Raw genomic sequence first — 11,695 nt, 5'->3', positions numbered from 1 at the left:
GAGCTCAGGCGGTGGAGGGGGACGGCCCTGGGTTCGAGTCTCCGCTTTGTCCACGTGCTGCTTGTCCTCGGCCAGCTCCTGACATCTCTTGACAGCCCGCTTCTTTGCCAAACTGCCGTGGTTGGTGTGCGCCCGGATGCATGCAGTCAGCGCTCAATAAACGCGCACTAGCGTGGCGCCAAGATGGGGCTTGACTGAAATCCGTCCTGCCAGCCCTGGAACCCAGCTGAGCCCCCAAGTCCGGCCTCCCCTGTCCTTCCTGGGAAATCGGGGTGTTCCAGGGGACAGGGTGAAGGAAGTGGAAGGCACCCACGGGGTCCCCCCTCATCCCACAACCGCACAAGGACACACCAGGCGGCTCTGTTCAGACACCCGCTCTTTAATGTGAACCCGAGCCCAGACAGACACCCACCGGGTCAGCTCCAGCCTCGTGTGCTGTTGAGCATAGAAGGGTCTGGAAGGCTGGGAGTGTGGAAGGTCTGGAAGGCCGGCGGGCCTCCCTCATGAGCCAAGCCCACGCCATGGTGTGCGTAAATAATAATAAATAGAAGAGTCTGAGCACACGTGAAGGGCGGATGGAGGGCTGGCGAGCAACCGCCAGGTAGCTCACCTGTCACCCCATGGGGGGTGGGGGGTGCCTTTTGGCATTCCGGGCACTGGGCACCATCAGAAATGCTCACTCCATCAAACAAAGGAAAAACAAAAGAAAACAAAACAACAACAACAAAATGGCGGGGCCTCGGTGCAGCTGGCCGTCCACCTCGCCCACTCACTACGCAAACAGCAAACCCACGCACGCTACTGGGAGGTGGCGGCCATTTACGCCCCGCGACGCCCCCCCTGCCACTGTCACAGTGATGAGTGGATCACTCCCCCACTTCCACTGGGTGCTTGGGGACACTGGCCTGGGATGATGGTCTTGGGGGAGGACACAGCCTGAGGGGCACCCGATGGACTGGCCGGGACGGTGTGCGGTCCCCACGCCCTCCCCCGGCTCAGTGCAGCTCGATGAAGGCCTCCAGGTCCTCGGGGATGAAGCCCTTGTAGGGCACCTTGTTCCGGTGCAGCGCGCGCGCCGCCAAGCACTGCAGGGACACGTGGTTGAAGGGCTGCAGGGCGCCGGCGGCCAGCAGCTCGCCGGCCAGCAGCTCCAGCGGCGTCTTCCTGAAGGCGTTGGTGGTGTCCAGGTGCGCGCCGGCCTCCACCAGGGCGCTCATGATGGCCGGGCAGTTGTTCTGCGCCGCGATGTGCAGCGGGGTGTTGTTGTCGAAGTCGCGGCTGTCCGGGTCGGCGCCGCAGTCCAGCAGCACCCGGACCACGGCGAGGGACGGGAAGAGGCCCACGCGGTAGCGGCCCACGTGCGTGGTGTCCTTGTCCACGGCCATGTGCAGCGGGGTGAAGCCGTTCTTGCCGCGGGGCGCGCACTTGAGCAGGCGGTAGACGGTCTGGTGCTTGAGGTGCTCCTGGCTTGGGCTGCACTCCACTTTCTCCAGCAGGTAGAGCAGGTGCAGGATGATGGCCAGCGCCTTGGCGAACTGGCCGGCGTCGCCGGGCTCCTTGGGCAGCTGCAGGGCGCGCTCCACCTCGCGCACGCCCTTGCCCAGCACGCCCATGAGGTCGGCGAAGCCCACGTGCGGCCCGGGGCCCGGGGCCTTGGCCGATCGCTCCTGCAGCACGTAGGAGAAGAGCTCGGCGAACGACAGGAAGCTGCTGGCCGTCATGGGGCTCAGGGGCTCCAGGTGGTTCTGCTGCATGTCCAGCGCGTACTTCCACAGGCCGATGCAGCGCTGGAAGTTGCCCGAGTCGGCGTAGACGGCGCCGCGGTAGCGGATGTAGTAGGAGGTGTCCGGGTGCGAGGGGCCCAGGATGCGCTCGCGGATCAGCAGCGCCTGCATGCGCATCTCGTCCGGGTCGGTGATGAGCGCCTCCAGCTCCTGCACCGTGCTCACCTCGCGGGCGTAGCCGTAGGCCAGCACGAGCTGCGGGGGCTGCGGCTTGGGCAGGTACTCGCCGCCCTGGTGCCGCAGCTCCATCGCCCGGCGCCAGTGCTTCAGGGCCCCGAGCAGATCGCGCTTCTTATCCACGTACGTGGCGCCCAGCAGCTCCAAGGCCTCCACCGCGGCCTCGCGGCTGGTGGGGCAGCAGCTCTCCACCGAGGGGGCGTCGGGGTCCCGCTGCTCCTCCTCGTCATCCTCCGGGTCCTCCGGGCCGCCGGGGCTCCGGGGCGGGCGCTCCAGGCCCGGCTGCGCCTGGATGAGGAACTCCACGATGTTGGTGTGGCCCGTGACGCTGGCGGCCAGCAGCGGGGTCATGCCGTAGCCGTCGCGCTCCATGCGCGCCCGGCGGCCCAGCAGCAGCTGCAGGATCTCCAGGCTGCCGGACTCGGCGCAGTCGTGCAGGGCCGTATTGCCCTTGGCGCTGCGCCGGTTCACCCGGGCGCCCTGCTCCAGCAGGTAGCGCGCGATCTCGCGGTGGCCCTTGTAGCAGGAGATCATGAGGCAGGTGTGGCCGTGCCGGTTGGCCACCTCCAGGTCGGCCTGGTGCTCGCCCACCAGGTAGCGCACCACGTCCAGGTGGCCGCGGCGCGCGGCGATGAGCAGCGGCGTGCCCCCGCCCGCCGCCGCGCCCATCAGCTCCTCCAGCTCCTCGCGGCCCCGGCCGCCCAACAGCTTCTGCAGCAGCTGCAGCTTGCCGTCGCGGGCGGCATTGTACACGGCGGTGTGCAGGTCCATGGTCCGGGGAGGAGCGGGGCGGGGGGCGGGGGGTGGGAGGGGGACCCGGCGGCTAGCGCCCCGGCAGCCCGGCCGCAACCTTCACCGTCCCCCCCGCTGCCATCTTAAGGGCCGCGCGGGGCGGAACAAGATGGACGCCGCGGCCCCGCTGGGGTGACGGCACGACGGGAAATGGAGTTCCGGGCGGCGGCTGGCTCCGTGAGACGCGGGGAGGACAGCGAGGGGAATCTCGACTACACTTCCCATAAGGCAGAGGGACAGCCGCTGCGCCCGGCGAGGGAGGGAGGTGCTTGATGGGAATCGTCGTTCCAATCGTTGAGAAGGCAGGAGCCAGGCGGTTTGAGAACTACAATTCCCGTCGGGCCATGCGAACCGCGAGCAAGGCGCGTGATGGGAATCGTTGTTTCAGTCACTGTGACCTGGCGCCCTAGGCGGGTGCGACCGGGCATGACGGGAAATGGAGTCCTTTACTCAAAGCCGCTTTGTAAGATACGGGAAGAACAGCGGAGAGATAGTCACTACAATTCCCAGAAGGTCGAGGGCTAGTCCCTGACGCGTACGGGAGTTAGCAGTCTGAGAACTACAATTCCCGTCGTGCCATGCTGCAAGCTAAAGGGTGTGCCACCGAGGGAAGTTTGGTGGCGAACTTCCGCTTGCTGTCACTGTGCTTTTACAGACGGGAGGACTACATGTCCCAGATGGTACGCGAAGGGACTCGGAGTCCGGCCGGAGCGAGAGTCGGCTTCGGGCACCCAAGCGGTAGGGGTCGCGCGGAAGAAGCAGAAAAGCGACCTAAGGCGAGGACCACAGAGCGGGGCCTGGCGGGACAGGTGGCGAGAAGGGTCAATCCTCCCCACTCGTCCATTCTTTGCATTTGTTGGTCTATAAATATTTGGGATATCATAGGGACAAGATTCGAGAGCCAAACTTGCCCAAAGGTATTTGGCCTGGAGTGGGCTGAGTACTGATTCGAATGTGAATGTCCCGTTAGGTCTTTATTGTTAGCACCCTTGGCTGTTTTCTGTGAGCCAAGCTATTGATTGACAGTTGGCCGTCCCTTCCTTTGATTGACAGCGCAAGCCCCGCCTCTTGTGACCGCTGTCAATGTAGCAGTCCCTTGAGCAATACTGCTCGGGGATCTCCGCGCCTGCTCCAGGGATCTCTACGAATACCGCTGTTGCTCAAGGCCCTGAGCCCTGCTTTCCGAGGCCTTGTTCCGGTCACAGGGATCAAGGCAGCCCCAAGCAAACTTCTCTTCTGGCCTGATGAATCTAACCCGACTCCAGATCGCCCGACCTCTAGGTACGCTCAGCCCAAAGGGAACGCCTCCTCCGTGTCTCAGCTTGATTGACTGCCTTGCGAGGCTTGTGATTGGTGGAAGCCACGCAGACCAAGGTGGTGATTGGTGGGACTTGAGGCGGTGCACAAGCAAGCCGCGCCCACTTCTGGCTATGTAAGCCGGCTGTTTTCTGCCTTTTTATAGGCATCTCCCTTGTCTGTCTGTCTTCCTCTGTCCCTTGTAACGTTTGACTAAAGTAAAGACTTCCAAAATGGTCTTTTTTTTTGCCTACTTGTGTGGCGCTACTTTTTTTGGGGGGAGGGAGGGGGCAGTCCTGGGGTCCCTCAGGACCTGGCAGTCCCTCAGGTCTGAGGGCTGTCCTGAGCTTTTCCACGCAAGAATAGCATGATAAATGATATGACAGGCATAAGATGTGCAAAAAGAGCTAGGCACCACTGACTCACACCTGTCATCCTAGCTATTCAGGAGACTGAGATCTGAGGATTATGGTTCAAAGCCACCCTGGGCAGGAAAATCTGTGAGATCCCAGGCTCTGAGTTCAAGCCTCATACCAGCACAGATAAAATAAAATATACAAAATAAGGTACAGTAGGTAGACTGTATTGTTATTAAATTCATATAAAATAGTATACATTGGCTGGGAAGGTGGCTCAGTGGTAGAGTGCCTGCCTCTCATGCATGAGGCTCTGGGTTTGATTCCTCAGCACCACATAAGCAGAAAAAGCTGGAAGCGGCTCTATGGCTTAAGTGGTAGAGCACTAGCCTTGAGCTGAAGAGCAGAGTGACAATGCCCAGGCCGAGTTCAGGCCCCACAACCAAAAAAAAAAATAGTATACATTGTTACTATATGAACATTGTATAGTTTGTCCAGGTCAGTGGACAGAGTATCAAGGGGTCTTCAGGGTGTTTCCTATTACATGCTCCAGGGGTCGTTGGGCAAGAACTCAGATCTTCCCTTCAGGGACCCACAAATCCATGGTCAAATGGATAAACAGAGGCCAGGTGTGGCAGTGAGTACCTGTAATCCCAGCTATACAGGAAACAGAGGTAGGTTTGCAAGTCTCAGGGTGACCTTGGGCAAAACTGAAACTGTATACCATAAAGTAAGTAAAGCAAAAAGGGCTGGGGGCATGACTGAGGGGTAGAGGGCCTGCCTAGTAAGTTTGAGGCTCTGAGTTCAAATCCCAGTACCACTCCACCCCCCAAAAAAATCCAGCCAGAAAACTTAAACATTAATCAGCCTGTCATCACATCCGGTGTCCATCCAAATTCTGATCTTTTGCATCTCCTCAAAAGTCTCTGCTTCCCTTCCCTTAACAGCTGGTTGATCTCCAACCCTGAACCAGGTGGGATCAGACAAGGATTGAATGTGCCAGGTGTGCCCTCCTAGCATGGGGCCCACCGTGTTGCCTGGGCTCCTCCAGCATCCAAGGTTCAGCCAGTGTGGGGTGGTGCCCTGAGGGGAGTGGTGGGGGGGGACTGGGTGGGAAACTCAACCATCTCTGGCCGTTGGTGGCTGTCTGTTGCCATGGAAACCCAAGCCACTCTCTGGTGAAGGACCCATTAAGGGGCAGGAAATTACCAAGGCTTTCTGGATAGACCCCTCTCTCCTGCTGAGAGCTGACAGGACCAGCAGCCCTCAGAGAGGGCATGGAGGCGGGGTTAGCGTGTCTGATCCTGCCTCCACCCCACCCCCAACATAGAATCCTCTGAAATATATATTGGAGACCCCCAACGCTTGCACCTGGGACTAATGGAGTTGTCCCCAGCAACCCTCTGAGGATTCAGGCTCACCCCCAGCTGTGATGGCTCATGGGGAAAGGGGTGGAGGAGCAACCATCCCAAACATTTTTCTGGTTGAGTCTTTATTCTGACATCATCCCCCTGGGAAAATGACCAAGGGACTAGTCAAAGACACCACGCTGTCCCTGAATGTTGAATCATTATGGGAGCTCAGCTGGCAAGCCTGGGTCCTAAGGCCATCTGGATTTGAATCCAAGTTCTGCTGCCTACTTGCTGTGCATCCTTGGCCAACTGGCTTTACATTTCTGGGCCTGCGTGTCTGCTTCTGTATATAGGGTACAACGAACCACCCAGCTTGTAGAGGTCTGAAGAAACAAGTGTGGTGAAGCCGGGTGCCGGTGGCTCATGCCTGTGACCCTAGCTACTCAGGAGACTGAGATCTGAAGATCACAGTTCAAAGCCAGCCCAGGTAGGAAAGGTGTTGAGACTCTTATTGCCAATAAACTACCCAGAAAAAGCCAAAAATGGCACTGTGGCTTAAAGTGGTAGAGTACTAGTCTTGAGCACACACACATATATATACATAAGCCAAGCTCAGTAGCTCACATCTGTAATCCTAGCCACGGTAGCAGGGTCATGGTCAGAGTCCAGTTCCTGACTAAACTGTTGAGTCTCTACCTGAAAAAACAATACTAGAGTTATGGCTCAATTGCAGGGGTGTGGTCTTGACCTGGAAGCTGATTTCCCTGGCAGGTGACAAGGGCAGAACCTGAATTAGCAAAGGAGTCCACAGTGTAAATGATTTTGAAAGTTAGAGGGCCTGGCAATTAGTGGCCCCAACCAAAAAAAAAAAAAAAAAAAAAAAAAAACTAAGGGAGCTGGTGTGTTGGCTCACCTCTGTAATCCTAGCTACTCAGAAACCTGAGGTATGAGGATCACATTTCAAAACTAGCCTAGGCAGGAAAGCCAGAAGTGGTGCTGTGGCTCAATGTGGTAGAGTGTTTGCCTTGAGCAAGAGAGCTCAGAGACAGTGCTTCAGCCCTGAGTTCAAGCCCCATGACAGGGGTAACATGACACCCCATGAAAGGGGTGATACTGTCCAAAACAACAAATGTACTCATTACCTGGCTAATGAAATGTTAACCCCTTTGTTGAACACCTTAATAATAATATATTTTTAAAAAGTTAAGGGAGGACATGAGGCCCCAGTATTGGCACACACACACACAACACACACACACACACACACACACACACAGCTGGCTATGCCAGGCACTGGTGGCTCACAGCTATAATTCTAGCTCCTCAGGAGGCTGAGATTTGAGGATGGAGGTTTGAAGCCAGCCCAGGCAAAAAAAAGTCCTCAGGAGACTCTTACCTCCAATTAACCACTCAAAAAATTAAGGCTGGGAATGTGGCTTTAAGCCCTGGGTTCCATTCCTCTCTACCACATACACCAAAAAAAAGCCAGAAGTGGTGCTGTGACTCAAGCTCTTTTGCCTTGAGCAAAAGGGGCTCAGGGACAGTGCCCAGGCCCTGAGTTCAAGACTCACAACCCAGGGTGGGGAGGGGAGCTGTCTGCATGTATCTCTTCCTGACTTCTTCCTTTTATAGTTCACCATCAACCTGGAGGGAGCTGGGAACCCCCGAACTTCCAGCCCATCGGTTAGCACGTGGGTAGTGGCCCGAGAAACCCAGAACTAGTGACTGGCATCTGAAGCAAGGACAACCCTGTGGAGGGGCTTTGTGTTTAACCCCAGTGGAACCTGGCAGAAACTGTGGGAGGGAACCACAGATGTAGGGTCATGGCTTCACATTCACCTTCCATGTTAGCAAAGCGGAGGAGGGAGGAGCAGCCCTCATTCAGCTGCGGGTGGCTGGGCTCTGTCCTCCGGCATGCTGATTGGACCTCTGTAGTCTCTGCACAAACCAGGGGTCCCCACTGAGCTGTACTGGAAGGGCACCAAAAGTAGAGATGGCAAAATGAACAGAGTCCCTTGTTCGAGGTTTGCAGGAGGAGGCCCTACTCTTGTCTCATGAAAGCTTGGGGTGATGGGGGATATATTCTTAGGGTTTCACTAATGCAGCTAATCAGACATAATCCCCCTGTCTCAGTCTCCTGAGTGCTGGTATTATAGGTATAGGTGTGAGCCACAACTTGTTGATTGAGATGGGGTTTGGATCACTTTTTTTTTCCTCCAGGATGCTTGTGATGCTCTTCATCTCCTCCCACTTAGCTGGGACTGCAGTGGTAAGGGGGTGGGGGAAACTTTGGTATGTAGAGGGACCCTTGGGTTGATGGAGACAAGTTAGAGAAAGATGGGGGGGGCAGATGAAGGGTCCTGTCCTTGCTGATTGATTCAAGGTCACTATGGAACTCAGGACAGAGTCTCTGGACACTGAGACATCAGAGGACACCCATAGTGCCTTTGGCATTTTCTCCAATTTCCAGAGAAAATTCTAGGGAACTTGCATTGCCTTCCAGGACCAGACTCAGCCTAGACACAGGAGCCTCCTCTCCTACCCCTCCCCTCCATTCATGAACGGCCTTGGGCATTTGGGTGATCTCTCTAATCATATTTTCTCTGCTTGTTAATGGGCCCACTGAGGGGATTCTCCTGGGAGGGAGGAAGATCACATTTGTCTGGGGATGGAGCAGGATACAGGGGTTGCCCGAGATAATGACGGATCAATGCCTCCTAATTGCTAATTATACCAGCCTGGCTCTCCCTCATGAGGCTGTTAGTTGGCAGGATGACCCAGGAGTGTACACAAATTTAATTATGGTCCTTCCCCCAGACACCTGCACCCCAGTCAGGATCTGGGGGAGACCCAGGTGAGGGGGGGTCTTCTTGTGTGTGTGTGAGAGAGAGAGAGAGAGAGAGAGCCATTGATCTTTTTATAGGTTTATTCACTTTTTTTTTTGTCAGTTGTGGGGCTTGTACTCTGGGCCTTGTCCCTCAGCTCTTCAGCTCAAGGTGAGCCCTCTACCACTTGAGCCATAGCACCACTTCCGATTTTCTGGTGGTTCATTGGAGATAAGAGTCTCATGGACTTTCCTGCCCAGGCTGGCTTTGAACTGTGATCCTCAGATCTCAGCCTCCTGAGTAGTTAGGATGACACCGGCACGGGGTTATTCATTCATTCGTTTCTGTGCTAATCCTAAGGCTTGAATTCAAGGCCTTAGCACTGTCCCTGAGCATTTTCACTCTAGACTAGCACTCTACCACTTGAGCCACAGCTCTGCATCTGGCATGTGTGTGTGTGTGTGTGTGTGTGTGTGTGTGTGTGTGTGATTAATTGGAGATAAGAGTCTCCTAGACTTTCCGGCCCAGACTAGCTTCGAATTGAGTTCCTCAGATCTTAGCCTCTTAGCTAGGATTACAGGTGTGAGCCACTGGTACTAAGCAGATCTGACTTTTTATTCATTTATTTTTGATGCCTTTACTGATTGGACAAATCCATGTGCATCACCTGCCGGGTGCCTGTGCTCTTTATACCCACAATGATTGCGCTTCCACCCTAGAACCCAACACCCCAGGTCCAGGAGAATGTAGGTAAATACAGTGCTGATGCGGGTGGCCAGGGACATGGAAGGTGCCTCTCCTGGTGGAGAAATCCCCAAAGGCAGAGTTGGCCCTGGGAGGCTGTGGGGCACTCTGGGAGCAGAAGCCACAGAAAAGCCCAAGGACTTTAGGGGCAGGGCCATCCCATGGTGGCCGGTAAGTGACTGATGATTGGCATGAGCGTTGGTGACACTGCCACCGGGCACAGCTCCACACCTGTCTTGTGGCTGGCATGTGGAACTAATGGGTGGCCAAAAGAAAAGAAAAAAAAAGAAAGAAAGGGAAAATCCTATCCAGAACTTTGATTGATTGATCCCCACTTTGGTTCCGGGTCAATGTCCAGTGGAACCACACAGATCCCCACTTCTCCCTGCATGGAAATACTCCTTCCCGCCCGTCCCCCGCCCCCTTTCCTCCCTGGCCCCCCATTTTCTTCTCTCGGGGCTCACGTGTCCACGCCAGGCCAAGGTCGAGGGGAGTCTGCGCTGTGAGGCCGGCTGTGACTTGTTGTCATGGTGATTAGAACAACAAAATCACCAGTCTTCCACACAGTGCTAGACCACAAGCACGGAAGTCTTCTTCCTCTTCTTCCTCAGCCTCCACCCCACATCCCGCTGCCTCCCTCCCTGCCCCCCTCCCCTGCCAGCCTCCGGTGCGAGGGAAGTGGAGCCAGGAGCCAGATGTGGGGGGGGGCGGTGTTGTAAAGCTTCTCCTTGAAGGGAGCAGGGTGTTAGGGGCAATCTGCTCCTCTAAGACCTCAGTTTCTCCAACTGCCACCTGCGGGTCATTAACACTCAAGTCACATGGTACAGTCTACCCCCCAAACTCACACAGGGTTCCAATCTGGGGGGTGCCACCTTGTTTCTTCCCCCAGTCAATTACAATTAATCATTATGTACTTTAATCTTGCCTGAAGATCTAGGGAAATAATTTTTTTTCTTTCTAGCGCCCCTTAAATGAGCGGCAGTTCTCTAGAATGTTGGGCCTCTCAGACCACCCTCTCCCAGGCACATCTGCTCCTCATCCCCAGACGGGGTCAGAGCCGGGAGGTCTCCCCCACCCCCTCACCCCGGGGCGCTGTCCACATTCCTGGTGCTGAAACGCGACCTCCCTGGAACTGTCCACACCACAGTGCTGAAGTGTTCAGAGACACCACCACCTCCTTGCTGGAGGTGAGGGGCTGTGTTGCCCTCGCCTTCCTCAACCTCCTCACCCCCTCTTCCTGTCTCTCCATTTATACCCTCTTTTCCACACAATCACAGTCGGCACTGCACCCCCCTCCCCCAGGCTTACCTTCCAGAACTCTCCTCCCAGGTAGCTTTACACATGGTCAGAATTCACTTTCTGGAAAGATGTCCACGTGCTGACCTGCACACCAGCCAGTGTCCCCAGGTTCCTGGGCCACCCAGCGCGTCCCAGTCCCCCTGGCCATATCCCGTCCCTCAGCTTCTCTCCCCCCTCCCCGCTCCCCTCCCCAGCTCCTCACCTGCTTCCTATCCTGTTGAAGGCACAGGTGTCCTGGAGCAGTGGAGCTCCAGACAACAGCTTTTATACTCTTGGGCATGGGCGTGGCTCCGGGAACCCCGGGGCGTGGCTTCAACAACTGACCAATGGGAATCCCTCTCGATGGAAGCTCTAAGGATTACCTCATAGGTTGTGGCTTCAGTTTCAGAATAAAAGTCTGACATATGCCAAGAACGCTGGTTTTATGGATAGAGGTGCAGGGAGGGTTGTGAGGGTCCATTCAATGAGTGTTCCTCAACTCCAACAAACTACCAAGGGCACAAATTTATGCGTCTGCTAGATGGGGAGAAAAAAAAACGGGGATAGTATCTTGGAGGAAAAGAAGGAGCCCAAGCCGACTGCCAGTGGTTCACCGCTGTGATCATAGCTATTCAGGAGGCTGAGACCTGAGGATCAAGGTTCAAAGCCAGCCCCTGAAGGAAAGTCCATGAAACTTTTATATCCAATTAGCCACCAAAAAGCAAGAAGTGAAGCTATGGTTCGAGTGGTAGAGCACAGGACTTAAGCAAAAGAGCTTAAGGACAGCACCCAGGCCCTGAGCTCAAGCTCCAGGGAGGAGGAGGACCAAAAGAAGGAGGAGGAGGAGAAAGAGGAGGAAGAGGAGGAGGAGGAGAAAGAGGAGGAAAAGGAGGAGGAGGAGGAGAAGGAGGAGGAGGAAATTTTTGGGTTCACAGTAAGATCTGAAGAAAAGGAAGGCTCAGAGAAGAAGTTGGGATGTGGGGGGACTATGGAGGTTTAGTCCTACCTTTGTATGTTTTGTATGTTAAAACCAGGAACAATCCAGTTTGGCATACAACTTTGACACCAGAGGAAAAGTCAGATGGGTTACT

The 11,695-nt window shown here is 55.7% G+C and overlaps 1 protein-coding gene across 1 annotated transcript; it reads right to left on the bottom strand.

The window, feature by feature from the left end:
• Positions 1–359: 359 nt before the first annotated feature.
• Fem1a (fem-1 homolog a (C. elegans)) lies at positions 360–2,811 on the bottom strand. The gene has a single exon (XM_013022605.1). The coding sequence runs from the start codon at positions 2,730–2,732 to the stop codon at positions 996–998; it is 1,737 nt and encodes a 578-aa protein (XP_012878059.1). The 5' UTR covers positions 2,733–2,811; the 3' UTR covers positions 360–995.
• Positions 2,812–11,695: the final 8,884 nt, after the last annotated feature.

Source organism: Dipodomys ordii, unplaced genomic scaffold, assembly GCF_000151885.1.
Source record: "Dipodomys ordii isolate 6190 unplaced genomic scaffold, Dord_2.0 Scaffold64, whole genome shotgun sequence".
In the NCBI taxonomy this organism is placed as follows: Eukaryota; Metazoa; Chordata; class Mammalia; order Rodentia; family Heteromyidae; genus Dipodomys; species Dipodomys ordii.
The sequence above is the reverse complement of the archived record's forward strand: the minus strand, read 5'-3'. Positions and strand labels throughout refer to the sequence as shown.

What these genes read in the sequence shown, in the direction of transcription:
- Fem1a (XM_013022605.1), bottom strand. Translation starts at nt 2,732, where the DNA reads ATGGACCTGCACACCGCCGTGTACAATGCCGCCCGCGACGGCAAGCTG.